Genomic DNA, 19,687 nt, shown 5'->3' on the forward strand with positions numbered 1-19,687 from the left:
AGTCGCCAGTGACGGCACTGCAGGGTGCGTGGCCAATCGGCGCGGCCCCGGAGGAGGCGGCCTCCGCCCCGCCTCCCGCGCCCAGAGCCAATGAGACGCCGGAGCTGGGGGCCGCGACTGGGTGAGGGGTCACGAGTCCCCGCCCCATCCTCCCCTTTCCCCTTTGCCCCGCCCTTTCCCGCCCGCCACCCGCCCCCCCCACCAGCCCCGCGCCGCGGCTGGTGCAGGTCCCCGCGCTGGGCCCGCCCCCACCCCTCCCGCCGGCCCGCCAGCGCGCCTCACGGCTCCTGTCTCCCCTCCCTCCTTCTCTCTCACACGCCTAGCGCAATGGCGGCGGCCGCGGCGGAGCAGCAACAGTTCTACCTGCTCCTGGGAAACCTGCTCAGCCCCGACAATGTGGTCCGGAAACAGGCAGAGGTAACCGAGCTCGTCGCCCCTGACTCCGTGCCCCGGCCGGCGCGCCGGCCTGCCCCCGACGCCGCCCCTCCGGGCCTCGGTCGCTCAGCCGCGGCCGCGCAGGCCGGGGCCGGGCGGCGGCCGCGTAGCCCACGTGTGAGGCGGCCCGCGGCTCCCGGCCGTGCCCCCGGGCCCTTCCGGCCCTTGTCGCCGCGGCGCCCGGAGCCAGTTACCTCCCCGCCACCCCTCGCACACACGTGCGGCCACTCCTGACACGCTGCCCCCGCCCAGATGGGGAAGCCGGGCGGCGGGGAGGGATGTGGGGTGTGGGGCGGGCCGCGGGGCTCCCCTCGCCCCTTTCCCGCTTTCTCCCCGTGGGAGCCTTCCCCGCCCTGCCAGCCCTGGTCTCCAGCCGGCCTCGCCCTCCTGGGTCCCCAAGCCCTGCCCGCTACCTGACCCTTCACCCCGGCCTCTCTCCTGTCCCCTCTTTCTTCGCTACCGTCTTTCCCTCCCTCCCCCATCCCCTCCTTTCGAAATGTGTGTCTTGCTCTCTTGAGCCTTTCCACTCACTCCATTTAGTCCTCTTTCTCTTGTCTAGTTTCCTGACAATCCATCGGAAGCTGGATTTCCCTCCCCCCTCCCCCCCCCCCCGCCCCCGGCCCTCGCCACAATTCTGTAAAGTTGCCTTTAGGGTTTCTTTCTAAGCCGCTTGCACCTTACTTTATTCTTCCTTTAGACACATTTTCTTTGATCTGTAGAGATTTGTGGTCTCATTACTGCGATGTCCTGGGACTTCCGTTGTTTAAGTGGGCCAGTGCCACCATATGTTTAAGTCTTTAATTTCATGAAATCCAACCTGAATCAGTCAGTCAATCAATCTCTCTCTCTCTCTCTCTCTCTCTCTCCTTTTTTTTTTTTTTTTTTTTTTACCTCCTCTGACTGCTGGCCTCCAAAATGTGGAGCTGTGGATATTTTCAAGAGACAGTATTTCAGATGTATCTTCAAGTTCTTTTACCAAGTAGCAGTGAGAAACACTTGGTTTAGTAGAAGACTGATGTTAAGGCTGTCAGTGTTGAGACCACAGTACATACGTGAGACAGTGTAAGGGAAGGGCAGAAACTTTCCAGTTTCTTTTAAGTGCATTATAAGAACCTGTCTTCAAACTTGGTTATATGTGGAGTTCTCTGCCACCATGTGATCGAAGATTTTTAGAAGATTCAGCAAAAGATGTTCAACCAGATGTTTTTAGGGAGCAAAATTCATTTTACGTGTAGCTAACAAAATTGGGGGACGAGTCCTCTTCTGTACTCCTGGGTTTTATAGATAAACTTTAGAATCACAATGTTGTTAGTACTTACTTTGAATAGATTAGGATATGCTGGTTATACTTAGTGGTTTTATAATATTTGAAGTAAATACGCTGGAAGTTCAGTTCTGTATGAGAACGCGCTTTAAACAACTATTTAATGATTTTTGCTTCATGTATTATACATGTGATATGTGTTCAGGGTAAAATTTTAAACAGTGCAAATAGTTTTTTATCCCTTTCCCCAAAGGTAACCACTTTTAAGTGTCTTGTGAGTTATCCCTGAAAATACCTTCACAAGTGTAAATGTATACATTCATTTTTACATGAATGGACCTTAATACACATACACATATAATTCATATGCTGTGAACCTGGATTTTTCACTCCATATATTTCACGTTGCCACATACAAGATTTTGTTAAAGCAGCTATGTAGTAGTCCATAATAGGGATGTATTATTTATTCAACCAACCCACCTATGAAAGGACATTAAGGTTTCTAGTGTCCTTTTCAAAATAAGAGTACATGCTAAAAATAAGAGTACATGCATACTTTTCAGACTTTGCCAGGTTTACTTGAAATACTTAAAAGTAGTATTTGTCCTTGGAAGTAAAGTGCATTTATTAGTTGCATCAATTTGCACTCCTGTATTAGTGGGATGTGATGATGCCTATGAAAACATTTTAATGCATTCTGCTAACTCTGGGGGTAATTTTTCACCAAAATAAGTTCCTAATCCCAAACCATAATAGAAATTGCCATGTGTTACAAAGCAGAACAGCATTGTAATTAGTAAGCTAGTTTAATTCTCCCTCTTCCCTCCAGTTGCTTAAGTCTCTATTGTCAAGCCTAGTGGGGAATCTCTCTTCCATTGAACTAAATACCAGTGTCTGGTTCAGCTTGAATTCCGATTGGTGCCTGTTGTAAATCTTTTATCACTTGCATCACTTTGGGGATAATTAGCAGCATTCAGCACATTTTCTCATAAAGAACAATTGGAAAGTATAGTTGACCCTTGAACAACACAGAGGTTAGGGACACCAGCTCCCACCCCCCTAACACTCCCAAAATTTAACTACTGATAGCCTCCTGTTGACTGGAAGCCTTACCAATAACATAAAGAGCCAGTTTACACATATTTTGTATGTGTGTTATATACAGTATTTTTACAACAAAGAAAGAGGAAAAAAACGTTATTAAGGAAATCATAAGGTGAAAAGATACATTCCAGTACTGTACTGTATTTATCCCCCTCAGAAAGAAATCCACATATAAGTAGACCTGCACAGTTCAAACCCATGTTCAAGGTTCAGCTGTACTGTCAGTCTTTTTATTCCTAGTGAAAACATTCAGGTAGTACATTTTTACTTTCTTTGTATATCCCAGGAATATATTAATGTGTGAAGTAAGTCTTATAAAACAGAATATTCTTAATTTGACACCAAAAAAGGTAAATGTTAGAGGGGAAGTTTCCTGATGTCACATAACACAAAGTTTGACTGTAAATAGAGCTTAAGAAAGCAAAATATTAGTTGGAAAAGTAAATAGCTGTGCATAATGATACTTTAATGCCCTTTTTTTGCCTTATGAAATGAGCTGTTTATAAGTAATGAAGCCAAATTAAATTGAGTATTACAGTCTGATATGGCAAATATAGAAATTTTTTTAACTAAAAATTGGCAAAAGCTCAGTAAGTATTTTTGTAATTTACGCAGTCAAAATAAAAATACTTAGTTGACACAAATACTGAACTGTTGACTAAGGTAACTTGCATTCAAACATGAAATGAAGTACAGTAAAGGACTCATTGTAACATATTGTTGAAATCATTGAAAGTCTTGAAAAGTTTTAAAAGTTTTTAAAATTTCCATTATATAAACTATCTGGTAGGCTTTATGTTATATTTCTGTTAAATCTTCAAGAATTTTTCTCTTTAACTTTACAAAAAATGTTTCTGATGCTTGAAGAAATGATTTAAATGCTTCTAAGTCTAAAAATACAATGATTAACATGAATAAGCAATTTGAATAAATAGTTGACAGATAGTACAAAGTTGAATGTCCATGGCATTCATGACTGGACATTTTTATGTGACACAAGCTTAAGTATTTTATTAAACATATGCTTGGATTTTATATTCTTAGTTTTTCCATTGGCTTTGTTCTTCATTGATTGTAGTATAGAACTACATCAATGAGATTTGAATTAGAGGAGGGTAATGTATTGAAAAATATACCTGATTTTTGAGGAACCAGGTTGTTTATTTGCTAGGTAAAAATTGTACCAGGTAAAACTTGCCCCCTCTTTTCATATGCAAGGTTGGCTCACCATAAATATTTATGGAATGAGTGAAATGAGTATTTATTAGCGTTTCTCCTTTGTATGGACAGAAAAGGGGGAGGTGAAATACTTTGCATTGTGTGAATGTGCATGGTGAAATCAAATGGAGTTGAAATTCTGTTTGCCAGGAAACTGGCAACATTCATTGAACCTGCCTGGCCTAGGGCTAGGAATATTCTTCGAAAGATTGCTTATATATTCTTTATATAGATATTCTTTACATTTGCTGCACTCTGATGTGCTAAGTGCTGGAATACAAGGAGATACCAGCCCTGTCTTGGTGGCACTCTGTCTGTTTAGGGTTTTAAGGTTGTGCTCTTTTTGCCAAACTATTATCCTTGACCAATGTTATGGTGTAAATGTAATACTATATCTGGATTGCTACAGTGGAACATAACAAATGGGAGAACCCTCTCTCAGGAGTCAGATGTCACTCATACCAAACTCTGTCTCCATTGACTTCTAATTCTAATTCCTTATGGAATAGAGTTCAGTATTGGACTTAATATTTCAAAGTCTCTACTAGAATTAGCACAGTATAACTGTCACACTAATAGTCCCAGCTGGGCATGGTTTTCCGAGAGTGATATCCTAATAAAGAATTTTTTTCTGAAACTTGATTTAGACCACTGGAAATTTAACTGTTTAACATTTATGGCAGATACAGTGCATCAGGAGCTAGGCTAGATACAAAAATAAAAAGGCATTTTTATTATATACTGAGAGACTGTGTTTAAATGGAAAGGCTACACCGGTCATTCAGTTGCATTCATAAAGATTAAGTGAGAAACCTCAAGGTACATTTCCATTTTTGCAATCATCTTATGAATATCTCTACATAAATTATCTCATTTCTGTATACATAAATTCAGACCATCTTCTCTCCTCAGCTGTGAATGCTTGTCACAGTTTTCGGCATTGTTGTATTCCTCTGTGCTTACACGCTTGAGAGGAACTTGAGTTTATTAGGATTTTGAATTCTCCTCTTCCCCCCAGATGTGTTCTTTCATTGAGATATGTTTGAGAAGTTTGAAAACTGTGCAGCACTGCATAAACAGAACTGACTGGTTGGTGGAGTCAGGCCCCAGGAGCAAAACCCAGAAAGAACATTCGGTGCTGGGGAGATTTTGAATACGGTTGGCCTCAGGAAACCAGAGTTCTCGCCAGCATTTATTGTATTTGACCTTGGGCAGGTCATTTAACTTCTGAGCCTTTATTTCAGTATCTGTCAATATCTCAGGGATGCCACAGAGCGCTTAATAGAAGTTATGAGGTAGATGTGCATTTGGGGAGACCCTGTTTTCCCACCCTTTTCCTTGTCACTTCTGTCCGGAGGAACTAGGTAGGTTATAGGGGTAGTGGCTATTAGAGAGTAGACAAGTGAAGAGTTGCCTTTGGGAGAACAATTTTATACTTCAAATAATGATTTTTTTCCACAGTAAAAGACTACTATTACAGAATTCTTTATTTTAATTTTATTTTTTTAATGTTTGTTTTTGAGAGAGAGAAAGACAGAGCGTGTTTTAATGTTTATTTTTGAGAGAGGGAGACACAGAATCCAAAGCAGGCTCCAGGCTCTGAGCTGTCAGCACACAGCCTGATGTGGGGCTCGAACTCATGGACCGCGAGATTATGACCTGAGCCAAAGTCGTACGCTTAACCGACAGAGCCGCCCAGACGCCCCTGTTATAGAATTCTTAGAATACGTGCACATGAATCTATACTTCTCTTTAGCTTTTGTAGACAATATATACTTAGATCTTATATTTTGATCTACTCTGACAATCTGTCTTTTAATTGGTGTCAACTTTTATTGTTAACCAATTTGCTCATTTTACATTATTCATGGAGAAGGGAAGCAGTGCCCTGAGTCACAAAACCAGATTTCTAGAATATTAAAACACTATTAAAGAAATTATGTTAAAATCTCCTGGCCAAATTTCTCCTGGCCATATTCATTTATTTGTGTATATAATATGGTTTTAGTATAATCCCTCTCTTGAAAGAAAAATTTGAATACTTTCTTCCCTTTCTTGGATTTACTTCATCTGAGGTATGTTTCTGGTAGTTTGTAAGTAGTGGTAACATAAACCAATTCTACGTCATCTGATCTAGAAAATGTTGACAAGATAAGTAGTTTTCCATGATGTAAAGGGATACTGGGTAAGCACTTGCTTTACAGCATGGTGGCTCAGGTCACATTTAAGAATTTTTTGGCCCTCATAGGCCTTGAGTTTTGTTATTCACAGAAGCAAAAGTTGGGAAAATATGCACTTACATTAGAAAAATCTAAGAGCTAAATGTAGAAAGGAGCTTGAAAGTCACTCCCTGGACATCCTCTCTTTCCTTACCAGGAGAAAATTTTAACACCAGACCTAGATTACATGACTTCGTATGCACAGACCTTTCCCAGTCTTACTTCATTTTTTTTCACTGGTGTGCTCGTGAAGTTTTTGAACATCTTCTAACCTTTAATGTTTTTCTTTTCCCTGAAGGAAACCTACGAGAATATCCCAGGCCAGTCAAAGATCACATTCCTCTTACAAGCCATCAGAAATACAACAGCTGCTGAGGAGGTACTATTTTAATATTTGAGGATATGACATTCTTACAAAACAAAATACAAAGTTGGGTATTAGATGGTGGTCCATGTGGGTAATGAGAACTGGTGATTACTGCATAGATGGTACCAGAACTTTGAACTTATATTTGCGAAAAGCTACTTTGCAGTTACATTTTTTTTAAGTATTCTATTAAATAATTTCTCTTTTCCATGTCAGATGATGTGTTCAGGATATTTGAGTTAATACTTTTTATTTTACATAAAAATTTATTAAATTTAAGTGATTTCTGTGGTTATAAAAAATATTTCTTCCTTGAAACCATCCTAAAGGAGGAAATTTAATCCATTCGTTGTTTTAATATGTTGCCAGATGTTTCTGAAAAAATATGTTTTGTCTGTCTTTAAAATTCTTATGCTTATTATAATCATCCCTAGGTGGTGAATAAGATGTGTTAAAGATGTTTAGGAACAAAGAGACACTTTGTTGAATCCTTTATAAACTGGTTTTTAGCAAATGACCTGATGACTGTACCAAATTCAAATGTGTTTTTCTTAGTGGTTTTATATGCATAAGCAGCTGATTTTTTTTTCTTGCCCAAAGTAATATCCTTACATATATTGAACGTTAAGTGAATATTTTATTTATTTCAGAAAAGGTGTCAAAATATCCAAGTCTAGAAAACTAATCCCACCTATGAAACATGTAATTTAGAATGTGTAAAGTGAGGGGTGTTCTAGCTGGCTTGTTGACAGAGCATGCGACTCCTGATCTCAGGATCATGAGTTTGAACCCCACATTGGGAATAGAGGTTACTTTCAAAAAATAAAAAAGTGGGGCGCCTGGGTGGCGCAGTCGGTTAAGCGTCCGACTTCAGCCAGGTCACGATCTCGCGGTCCGGGAGTTCGAGCCCCGCGTCGGGCTCTGGGCTGATGGCTCAGAGCCTGGAGCCTGTTTCCGATTCTGTGTCTCCCTCTCTCTCTGCCCCTCCCCCGTTCATGCTCTGTCTCTCTCTGTCCCAAAAATAAATAAACGTTGAAAAAAAAATTTAAAAAAAAAAATAAATAAAAAAAAAAAAAAATAAAAATAAAAAAGTGACAGAATTTGTAAAGTGAGACTTTTGCTAATATTAAAACATGATGGAAACAAAGCCACACTAAATTTCTACATACTGTTACACGTGACTTCTTGTAGTCAGTCGGTTTAAATTGGCAATTTAATGTTCTGTGGTATTACTTAAAAACAGTATGAAAGTACCCCAGTTTTTTTTTTTTTAATTTTTCTTTTCAATGTTTATTTATTTTTGAAGGAAAGAGACAGTGTGAGTGGGGGAGGGGCAGAGAGAGGGAGACACAGAATCTGAAACGGGCTCCAGGCTCTGAACTGTCAGCGCAGAGCCTGACATGGGGCTCGAACTCACAAACTGTGAGATTGTGACCTGAGCTGAAGTCGGTCGCTTAATCAACTGAGCCACCTGGGTGCCCCGAAAGTGCCCCAGTTTTTAAAAATAGATGACTGGGGCGCCTGGGTGGCTCAGTCGGTTGAGCGTCCGACTTGGTCTCGGGTCATGATCTCACGGTTCGTGAGTTTGAGCCCTGCGTCAGGCTCTGTGCTGACAGCTCAGAGCCTGGAGCCTGTTTCGGATTCTGTGTCTCCCTCTGTCTCTCTGACCCTCCCCCGTTCATGTTCTGTCTCTCTCTGTCTCAAAAGTAAATATACGTTAAAATAAATAAATAAATAAATAATTAAATAATTAAATAAATAATTAAAATAGATGACAAAAGGTGCTTCTTCACCTTTGTAATATATCCTTTAATTCCAAATGAATGTTAAAATATGAAGAATAAACATAAAGTAACAAATCTCTAGAAACAATTGGCTATTTTAATTCTTGAAAATTGAATCAAGTTAATTATGAAACACATTTTAAAGCCAAGAGTAAATAATACTAAAACTGTCGAATTTTACTTTTAAAAACCTACATTGAACCTGTTTTAAATCTTGAATTAGATGATGATTATGAACTAGCCTCAGTGTCTTCATTATGGCTTCATTGTTTTCAGTGTGTGAGAACTGTACAAATTTTAGGCACTTTTACAGGGATTTTAACCATTTTGAACCCTTTCTAGAGCATTGAAATTTCTTTAAAAGTTTGCTGTTTGCCAAAATTGAAATAAGATTCAGGGCCACCTGGGTGGCTCAGTCCTTTAAGCATCCAACTTGGGCTCAGGTCATAATCTCACAGTTTGTGGGTTCAAGAGCCTGCTTCAGATTCTGTGTCTCCCTCTCTGTCTCTGCCCCTCCCTTGCTCACTCTCTGTCTCTGTCTCTCTCTCTCTCTCAAAAATAAACAAACATTAAAAAAAATTTTTTTAAGTAAAAAAAGATTCAGTGAAAAATAACTTCAGGAAAAAATTGGCACATTTTATTTGTATAGCTTAACTTTTTTTTTGTTGGTCATAGTCCCAAAGTAATTATAGTGATAATGAGTAGCCCATGAAAAATTGGGTTTAATAGTTTTAATGGCTTATTTGTTTAGTATGATAAAATTTTAGAATGATTTTTTTTCTTGACTCATTATAATCTAAAGGAATATCATACAAAAAACGCCAAACTTAAATATAGTCTACAGATTGTTAATTGGGATAAGAATGTACACATTGATATTGATTAGCAGTTGTAGGCATTAGGAACTTGTAATGTTTGCTTGAATGAAGCATAAAGATAAATGGATTTGATAGCATGTTATCAAAGGTTAATGAAAGGGCTGTGATACAGTGAGATAAGGCCAGGCTAGGAGTAAGATTAGGTATACTGGAATGAGAAGTAGGACAAGAGCATTCTAGAGTTTGCAGTTTATATTAATACTTATTTTTCTTCAAAAAATCTATTAAAAATAGCAATTAAAGATAAGTTTACCATTGCTAAGGTATATTTTTTATTTGTGATCTGATGTGTTCAGGGCTTTTCCTTACTTATTAACAAAAAGCTTTTGGGTAGCATGTCAGTACAGTAGACTAATGTGATTAGAGAGAGTTTTATGTATTTTATCTTTTTTAAAAAGAATCTAGCAAAGTGCTTTTGAAATGAATTGTAAAATACACCCATGGTGGAGTGAATGTAGTTTGTTAAAAATTGTTTCTCTTGAAAGATACCAAGTTTTTAACCATGCTCTCCATTTATAGGCTAGACAAATGGCTGCCGTTCTCCTAAGACGTCTTTTGTCCTCTGCATTTGATGAAGTCTATCCAACTCTTCCTTCTGATGTTCAGACTGCCATCAAGAGTGAGCTACTGATGATTATTCAAATGGAAACCCAGTCTAGCATGAGGAAAAAAATCTGTGATATTGCTGCAGAACTGGCCAGGAATTTAATAGGTGTGTATGCAAATACATTCATTATTACATTTTGGAAGAAAATGAGTATATTCTTCCTTTTTTTTTTTTTTCTAAAGTGGAGTCTTTTTAAAAATTTTTTTAAAAATGTTTATGTATTTATTTTTGAGAGAGTTGGGGAGAAGCAGAGAGAGAAGGAGACAGAATCCCAAGCAGGTTCCACTCTGCCAGCGTAGGGCCTGAACCCACAAACTGTGAGATTATGACCTAAGCTGAAATCAAGAATCAGACACTTAACTGACTGAGCCACCTAGGCGCCCCTGGTGGAGTCTTTTTAAAGGAAGATTTATAAGTACCTGAGTACCATTTATTCTGTTCAAAATGAGAGTGATTATGGATTCTGCATTTACCGATGTTTTGAAGTGCAGTCATAATACTTACCTGTTGGTTTTCAGAGCATCTGTGTAGAGAAATAATTTTGTAGTTTGCTTGAAAATTAATCAGTTTTATTCCCCCCTAATCTGTTAATTTTTGAAAGCACAGTCTAACTTATAACCCGTTTTGTAGATTAAACTTGCCAACAGAAGTAAAAATCAGTGGACTGCAGGAGATTGGGTGTTACATCTGTATGATAATAAATTTTGCAATAGGCTATTATACCACTATACTGTATACCTTCTAAAATACCCCAAAATATTTTTAAATGATGAAATAAAAAGAAAATCTCTAAAAATGCACTTTGCCAACAGTCAAACCTTTTTTGGTCACACTAAAAACATTAATAATGTAATTGAATATGCTTTGTTTTTTTTGGGAGGTTCATAGATGTGATTGTAAACTTCATTTAGGCAGCATTTTTAAAGGTTGAAAAGGATACCTCACTAAGATAAGATTTTTTAATCTCCACTACCAGGAATGTAGAAATTCTTGTTCAAGTCAGCTTACAGATATCAACTGATTCCTTAAAACAGGAAATGTGTTGGGGCGCCTGGGCAGCTCAGTCGGTTAAGCGTCTGACTTCGGTTCAGGTCATAATCTCACAGTTCGTGAGTTCAAGCCCTGCATCAGGCTGTCTGCTGTCAATACAGAGCCTGATTTGGATCCTCTATCTCCCTCTCTCTGCCCCTCCCCTGCTTGCTCTCCCTCTCTCTCTGTCAAAAAAGTAAATATTTTTAAAAAGTAGGAAATGTGTAAATTTTTTATTTTAAATAAGTTCAAACCCCACTGAAACTCTTAATTTTGAATTTTTTAAAAATATTTATTTATTTTGAGAGAGAAAGAACGTGACCTGGGGAGAGGCAGAGAGAGAGAGAAAGAAGGAGAGAGAAAATCCCAAGCAGGCTCCACATTGTCAGGCAGAGCCCAACATTGGGCTTGATCTCACCAACTGTGAGATCATGACCTGAGCTGAAATCAAGAGTTGGGACACTTAACCCACTGAGCCACCAGGTGCCCCTTAATTTTGAAAAAAAGAAAGAAAAGGCTGGTGAACCCCCATTGTTTTCTGGGTCTTCTGTGACCAAACTTTATAAATGACATCATTTCTAATTCAAAATCACTTAATAATGGAAATGTTTCAAAGTGCTGTCCACAATGATTTTTTTTAAACCATGATTTCATTCCCTTCCACCCATAAGCATGATCTTTATGTTAAAAGGACTGATTTAAGGGTGTTTCTTTTAATGCCAGCTCTTTAGAAAATAACCACTGCCAGTATCTGTGCTTATGCAACCCAGATGCACAGTTGCTGTTTACAAGATTAGAATGCCATGTTTATGGTTAAAGGACCTAATTTTATTAGGACGTTTTAAAAATGTGACATTTTCTACTACTAACATACTTTGAGGCTTGTGAAATGAAAGGATTCACCCTTCATTCTTTGAAGTTTTGACTTACATACTTTATGCCTGGATTTCTTTACTTTTAGATGAGGACGGCAACAACCAGTGGCCCGAAGGTTTGAAGTTCCTTTTTGATTCAGTCAGCTCTCAAAATATGGGACTGCGGGAAGCTGCCCTTCACATTTTCTGGTACATACATTGATCTTATTTTCCTGAAAAACTTAAGTGTCATGAATGTACAAAGCACATTTTAATGGATGTTTTAGTCTGACTTTTTAGACTTAAATAATGTCTTTAGATGAGCTATTTGTGTTGGAAATAAATTGAAAAAACACAAAGCTTTCAATTTCATATTATATTCCTTTTTGTGCACAGCGGTTGTCTGCAATTTATTTTCTATTCTTTGGCTTTTATGATTCCAAACAAGATGGTTTCTTTTCCCTTTTTTGGAGATCAACACAGTATTAAATATATCTTTTAGAAAGCTACTTTAATGATGAAATCTTGAAGAAGAAAGAAAAGGCTGGTGAACCCCCATTGTTTTCTGGGTCTTCTATGACCAAACTTCATAAAAATACATTATTTTAATAAAGTCCTATATATTTACAAGCAAATGGTCTCAGTTTAGAATTAAAAGATGATTTGCACTAAGAAAACTTTGGTGTTATTATACAGTTCTACATTAAAAATATAGTTGGATTTATAACGTTTCAAGATTATATACTTGTTAAGAAATGAGATACACCTTGAATATCAGAAGCGGATAAGGGTAGACATTATACCATCTTCTACTTAATTTGTCAAATGGATCTCATTTGTATCGGTAACCCGGAGTAGAGAATTAATTGCAAGTATTGAATATACTTGTTAGCTACATTTAAAGTAGAGCAGAATCGGGACTCCCTGGGTCACTGACTGAGCCCAGGCACAGATTGTCAGGTAGCTCTGTGACTGCAGCTACCATCTGCAGCCTCGTGTTTGGTTTTGTCCTGCACTCCAGGTCAGCTTCCTACAGGGACAAGAGTGATAAGGATCAAGTACAGGGCTGGATGGGCTGCTGAGTAGTGTGTGCGCACCTGGGTCACCTCTGCATCCAGCATAATCCTCTCTGCTAATGTTTGTTGCCATTCGCCCAACCCCCAAAGAGGATTACTTGGAAGATGGATGGATGGTGTTCAGCCATCAGGGTTAATGCACACTTAAGTCAGGCTGATGTTTAAGGTTAGATTAGAACATGAGATGTTCTAGCTGACACCTTACTGAAATATGTCATTTTGAAAGAGTACTTTGGATCTTTTTTAGGAACTTTCCTGGAATTTTTGGGAACCAACAGCAGCACTATTTAGACGTTATCAAACGGATGTTAGTTCAGTGTATGCAAGATCAGGAACATCCATCGGTAAATAATTTCAATTCCACTAGTATTAACACCTAATTTAATACAACATTAACTTGTGAACGGGATTTATGTATTTGGAGATTATCTTTAGTTTTAATACTGCAAAATAGAAGTACTGGTTTTACTGATGAAAAATTTCATCTTGAGTAAGAAATCTTGACCTTGCATCCATCAGTAATTTCTCATGCTTGACGTTTTTTACTGTTTTCGTATTAGATCAGGACATTATCTGCTAGAGCTACAGCTGCATTTATACTTGCAAATGAGCATAATGTTGCTCTATTCAAACATTTTGCAGACTTGTTACCCGGATTCTTACAGGTAAGAAAACGGTATGAAGTAAGTGAAAATTATATCCTTTTTTGGTTTTCTGTGGTTTCAAATTCTTACCAGAATTCTCGAATGCTTTCATTTATTCAATCAAGTCATTGGCTACTGTGTGCTAGCACTAGGCACTAGAGGGGATCTCTGTCCCCATTGAACTAGATCTCTTGCCTTTCGTAGACTCTTAATCTCTTAAAATACCTAGGTTAGGGTTTCTAAAGTTTTCTATGATGCATGATACAAGTAATTTGTTAAGTAATCACATAGGTTATTGCCACTGAATCAACCAAAAAAACCTATGAAATTTAATGCCCATTTTACATAAGGAGAAACTAAAGAGGGGAGGATAAGAAACTTGCCCAAGGTCACAGTGTCAGTAAGTGATGGAACCATGATTTAAACCCAAATCAGACCGAAGTCCTTACTCTTAATCCCAGGGCTTATGATAGTTTGTACTATAAATAGTTTATGGTTAATTGTCACTATTGGATCCTAAGGGTGTTATTATTTTAGGGATACCATCTGCCTCAATCAGAGCATAAAATATGATTGGGTAAGTTAGAACAATTATTGTCAACCTTGTTAGACCCAGATTTTGTAACTTCGCATATTCCATTTTGAAATATTGAAATGCACAGGTAATGTACATATGTATATGCACAAAGTTTAAAAATAAAATTATATTGTCCTAAGTTAAAATACAAAGAAGAAATAAGAAGAAAGTAATATGCAATAAAATGGCATGCTTTTCAATATATAAATGGTAGGGCATGACTACAATGAAAGACATAGTAAACTAGGTGTTTTTTTATTTTATTTATTTTTTTAGAGCATGTGCGGTTGGGGAAGAGGGGCAGCAGGGGAGCAGGGTGAGAATCTCAAGCAGGTTCCACACTCAGCATAGAACCCAGTGCAGGGCTTGATCCCACCACCCCGGGATAATGACCTGAGCCTAAATCAAGAGTTGGATGCTCAACTGACTGAGTCTCCCAGGCATCCCCAGACTAGGTGATTTTTAAGTGATCTCTACAAACTCAGTAGCTAAACATGTGGACTGATAGATATCATTGGCAAGGCCAACACCACAAATGCTGTTATTATTGATGATTTGATTTCCAGAAATGGTAAAGTTCTGGACAAAACTATGTATTTATTCTAGATTTATACAATATTTACTTTTGGGGGTGGGGGGAATCATGGTACATTAAAACCAGACAAAATCTAATTGTGACTTAGGTTTTAGGTTCAGATCATTATAAATGAGTTTTTCATTTTTAGAAGTATCTGACATTATCATGTGAGATGCATGGTAAGAAGGTCCTGTGAGTTCCTCGTAAGTATTTGTGTCACAGATGCAGACATCTAGCAACCCTGGTTTTGGCCCTTCCTGAGTCATTGTGACAACCAAGAAAACTCCTGGGAGAAATAGTGTCCTGTTGAAGACCACCAGGTTAGAGAGGATTCAGAAGAGCTAAAATTGAAAAATCCTGTGTGAATTGTACATGATTCAGAGTAATTTTGTAGGATTTAGTAGAAACTTTTCTCTCAGTGCTATCAAATTGAAAAGATAGTTTAGGTCAATGACAAAAAACATTAACTTTTCCATTCTATCGTTTTAGTCATTTATTACCTAAAATTTTGAGTTACTGTTGAAGTCTAATCTCAGATTTTTCTTCCCTTGAATTTAGAGTAAGTTAAAATGTTAGCCAAAACTTCTAGGAGTTGTCACTCTTAAATAGTCAGTGGTTGATACAGAATGTATATTTAAATACCACAGTGAGCTAACTCGATGTCATAGAGAAATAAGTTGAGTAATATTGGACACTTGAAATGTATCCTAGGGCCTAGTATTTATTGTATGTCTGAAAAAGACTAGGATGTGGATGTTGGAAGGACAGAGGAAAGGGATTCCTTCTAGTTATGAAAAGAATTCTTTAACAGCCTCAAGTTTGTTGTGCTGGATGCTATAATTCTGAACTAGATTTAAATCTTTGTATGTTTCTAGTTGACAGTCAAAAGGAAGGTGTACATGTGACTGTAGGTAAAATTTCATCATATAAATTGCTAAGTTATTATTTAGTGAAAAATACTCTTTGATAATGCCACTTTGTTGTCTGCCTTTTACTGTTTTGGCAGTGAGGCATCTATAAAGTGACTCTTGAACCCAGACCTTTTTTCCTTTTCTATTTTATTTTTTCCAGGCTGTGAATGACTCATGCTACCAGAATGACGATTCTGTCTTAAAGTCCCTTGTTGAGATTGCAGATACCGTTCCAAAGTATTTGCGTCCTCATTTAGAAGCTACTTTACAGCTAAGTCTAAAGGTAAATTAAACACTTCAGTAAATGTTCTTTTATTATTTTCAATGAATAAACTATGAAATGTGTACAAATACATCTTCTTTGTAGTTGTGTGGAGACACCAGCCTCAATAATATGCAACGCCAGCTCGCCCTTGAAGTAATCGTGACCCTCTCTGAGACTGCAGCTGCTATGTTAAGAAAACATACCAATATTGTTGCACAGACTAGTAAGTCAAAGATCTTTAAATAATTTGTGTTCATGTGGAAAAACTCTTCAGTGAATTTGCTGAGAATTGTGTAAGCTCATAGATTTGTTGAGAATATGATGTCCTTTCAAAACAGATGAATCTGGAGACATACATCCCTATACATATTTATGGGTATGGTGGCTATACTGCACACATCTTGAAATCCCATAATAGGCAAGACATGTGATACCTGGAAACAAATCCAAAGACACAGAAGACCTTTATGGGGAAATTAGATAACATGTTGAAAGACTAGACTAATAGAGGAGCTAAATACCAGTTCTTCTGAAATTAATCTATAAATTAATACAATTTCAGTCAGAATCCCAATAGAGTTGGACATGATAAGATTGATCCTAAAATTCATGTAGAATAACACAGGGCCTGAAGTAGCCAAGACCATTTTGATGAGCATAGTGGAGATCTTGCCCTCTCAACTATGAAGATTTAGAATTTGTTCGTGGCACAGGTGTAGACAAGTGAATCATCTGAAACAAAAAGACCTATAAGCAGATCCACTCACATGGAAACAAAGCTGACTTGAAAAGATAGATAATTGGGGGAAAAAAAAAGATAATTGATCAAAGGTCATTTCTGTGGCAAAAATATATCCCAACCTCAGATATCCTATAAACACTAATTTGGGGTGGATTAAACACCTAAATAATAGTTCATTTTTACAAGTAAATCTTGATGATTGAAAAAGATTTTTTTAAGACTGAATCACAAACCACAGATGCAAATATTGCTAAATTTGCAAATACTAAAATAATTTTTTGACCAAATACTCCATAAGTGAAATTAAAAGATAAGCTGCAGGCTGGGGAAAAGTAGCTGCAGTGGACAGAATCAACAAAGTTTAAGTACCTAGAAAATAGATGAAGGCTAGGGAACTGGAAATTCACAGAGGAGGAATCTGAACTAGCTAATGAGTGCTGGTCAGTCTCAAATACCAGAGTAGTTGTGGAGTCCCAAGTTGTCAGAAAGTTTGACAATACTGAGTGTTGATGAAAGGTGTTGAGCAGGCAGGACTCATACAGCTTCAGGGCACTTCACACGTTGTTGTGAAATAAGACAGTTATCCTTTTAAACTTCCTCTAGGAATGCAAATTTATGCAACCACTATGCAGAGCAGTTAGTCTTTCTTATAATATTGAAGATAACCTGTAACAGTTTCATGCCCTGAACTCACACATTTCAAGGATATGTGTATAGAAAACTCATCAAAGGAAATTTTTTAATAGGAAGAAAATTGGAAATAACCAGAATGTCCATAGATGGAATAGTGTATTTACGTAGTGGAATACTGTGAAGTAATTAAAATAAAATCCATATGTGTTGAAAAGAAAGCAAATTGCCAAAGGTTACATGTAGTATGGTACCATTTATTGTGTAAAAACTAAAATCTTGAAATGGTGCTGTTTTTTGTATATAGGGAAATCTGTAGTTCAAGTGTAAAAACAGTTTGGGAATGAGAAGCGTCGGTTTTATTCATTGCTCACCTCTGGTGAGTAAAAGAGAGTATGATAGGATCTAGGAAGTTTGACTTTTATCCTTAGTGGCACTTCTTAAAAAGAACAAGGTCTAAAGCAAATGTGGCAAAAAGGTTAAAATATAGCAAATTTTGGGGGGCACAGGCAAATAATTGTTCTGTCTCTTAGAGGCAAAGTAAATCCTTCATTTTTTACTTCTTAAAATTCTTGTTCATAAATGGTGATACTGATAAAATAAAAAAGCTAGTCTTCAGGTGTGAAGTGATGATTTACTTTAGTTCCTCAGATGTTAGCAATGATGGTTGATCTTGAAGAGGACGAGGACTGGGCGAATGCAGATGAGCTAGAAGATGATGACTTTGACAGGTAATTGCATGCGCCAGAGACTGTGTGGAGGCTCCTCGACAGAACAGAGAGAGCTCCGGTAGTGACAAGAGTTTAGGGTTCCAGGGTCCATGTCTTCCCACTCTATTCTGTAATCTAAAGTTAAACTTGTCAGTTTGGAACATGGGACACTGAGGCTTTCTGTGTCAAATTTTATAAATTATATTTTATTTACTTTTAGTTAAGTAGCCATCTTTCCTCCCCATTTTACTCTGAATTTTCTTCAAGATTTTTTTTTAGTGTAAGAGTATCTTAAAGTCTGTATAAAGAAGCTTTATTGTGGGGCGCCTGGGTGGCGCAGTCGGTTAAGCGTCCGACTTCAGCCAGGTCACGATCTTGCGGTCCGGGAGTTCGAGCCCCGCGTCAGGCTCTGGGCTGATGGCTCAGAGCCTGGAGCCTGTTTCCGATTCTGTGTCTCCCTCTCTCTCTGCCCCTCCCCCGTTCATGCTCTGTCTCTCTCTGTCCCAAAAATAAATAAACGTTGGAAAAAAAAAAGAAGAAGAAGCTTTATTGTGAAAAATGCCTTTATATGCATAGACCTCACTTAGAATAGTTGTTTCCACACTGTTCCCTGCAAAATGACGTTTTCCCAATTTCATTCAATTTAACCATAGGCTAGAGACGAGATAGTGGCAAGATTTGCACACTAGATTACTGTGACACTGGAGCTACTGTTTTACTTGTTTAGACTTCAGAGATTCCTCTGGAATTCCTGGAAAAGTCCACCAGAATCTACTTATTCACTGTCCAGTGGTGATGATGGCCTCTTCTTACACGCATGTGAGAAGTAGCACTTTAGAACTCTGTTATTTTAACTGATTCTTTCAGTGTTCCTACAGATACATTCTCAGGTAGAGTCAGAAATGGAGAGGGCATTTGAGTGATTTGTCCAGAGTTTGTATAGCCCGTCTGTAGACGAAGGTTTAATGCCAGTGTGTCATATTCTCTTTCTCAAAGAGCTGAAAGTATTGCCCTGAAAGACTGGTAGTTGGTATAAGCTACTATAACAGGAATTAGGTAAAATGAAAGACATTTGACTTACAGAATGTACAGTGCATCTTGCGGCTTAGTCCCATTATTAAAAATGACTACTCTGGCTTAAATGCCGTTTTGAAGTATGTGAAAATAATCCTTCACTGGAAATTATCTCATAGGACTAAAGAGAAGACCAGGCTCAGATTGGGTTTCCTTTCCCTGGTTCAGTTACTGTAATGTGCTGCTGCTCCCTGGCCTTTAGTTTGCCCTGTAAAAGGCGCTTACAATTATATGGCTTATGAAGCTACTTTTTCTGGGCTAGGTGAGTAAGATTTTCTTATCTGTGGGTAAATAGGCCAGGAATATATTCAAGGTGAGTTTAGATATATTCTAAAAATCATTTATAGTTTCATCTTTATAGTCTCCTCTTCACTGGACAGTTGGAGATGATCCCATGACAAACTCACTACCAATCTTAGAGTTCAAAGCCAGTGCAAAAGGCTCTTATACCCAAGTTTCTTCCATTTTCAGTGAAAACACTGGAATTGAGTCTCACCGGTGCATAAATGTTAGCTATGCAGCTAGTACTCCTTTAAAATAGGTAAGTTCACTGCAGAGAAGGCATCCCTGAGTCTGAGCACCGCTTTCAGTGTTCTGTGTTCTGTTGATGGAGTTTGAAGGATGTATGTCTGGGAAATGAGGTAACAGGCTCTCTTGAACACGCTGCTCATACCTTTGAGTCTTGAAAGCACCAAAGCTGAGTGTTAGCCAGTGAGGGG

At 38.2% G+C, this 19,687-nt stretch overlaps 1 protein-coding gene across 1 annotated transcript in view; it reads left to right on the forward strand.

Moving 5' to 3' along the window:
* The first annotated feature begins 299 nt into the window (after window positions 1–299).
* Window positions 300–19,687, forward strand: part of IPO5 (importin 5) — a 42,708-nt gene continuing 23,320 nt past the window's right edge. Inside the window, exons 1-9 of the mRNA XM_030312981.2 lie at window positions 300–417; window positions 6,542–6,622; window positions 9,792–9,984; window positions 11,870–11,972; window positions 13,086–13,182; window positions 13,399–13,503; window positions 15,708–15,830; window positions 15,915–16,035; window positions 17,828–17,915. Coding sequence (XP_030168841.1) covers window positions 328–417; window positions 6,542–6,622; window positions 9,792–9,984; window positions 11,870–11,972; window positions 13,086–13,182; window positions 13,399–13,503; window positions 15,708–15,830; window positions 15,915–16,035; window positions 17,828–17,915 — 1,001 coding nt within the window. The 5' untranslated portion in view covers window positions 300–327. The remainder of the gene's footprint in view (window positions 418–6,541; window positions 6,623–9,791; window positions 9,985–11,869; window positions 11,973–13,085; window positions 13,183–13,398; window positions 13,504–15,707; window positions 15,831–15,914; window positions 16,036–17,827; window positions 17,916–19,687) is intronic.

The sequence above is a fragment of the Lynx canadensis genome, chromosome A1, assembly GCF_007474595.2.
Source record: "Lynx canadensis isolate LIC74 chromosome A1, mLynCan4.pri.v2, whole genome shotgun sequence".
In the NCBI taxonomy this organism is placed as follows: Eukaryota; Metazoa; Chordata; class Mammalia; order Carnivora; family Felidae; genus Lynx; species Lynx canadensis.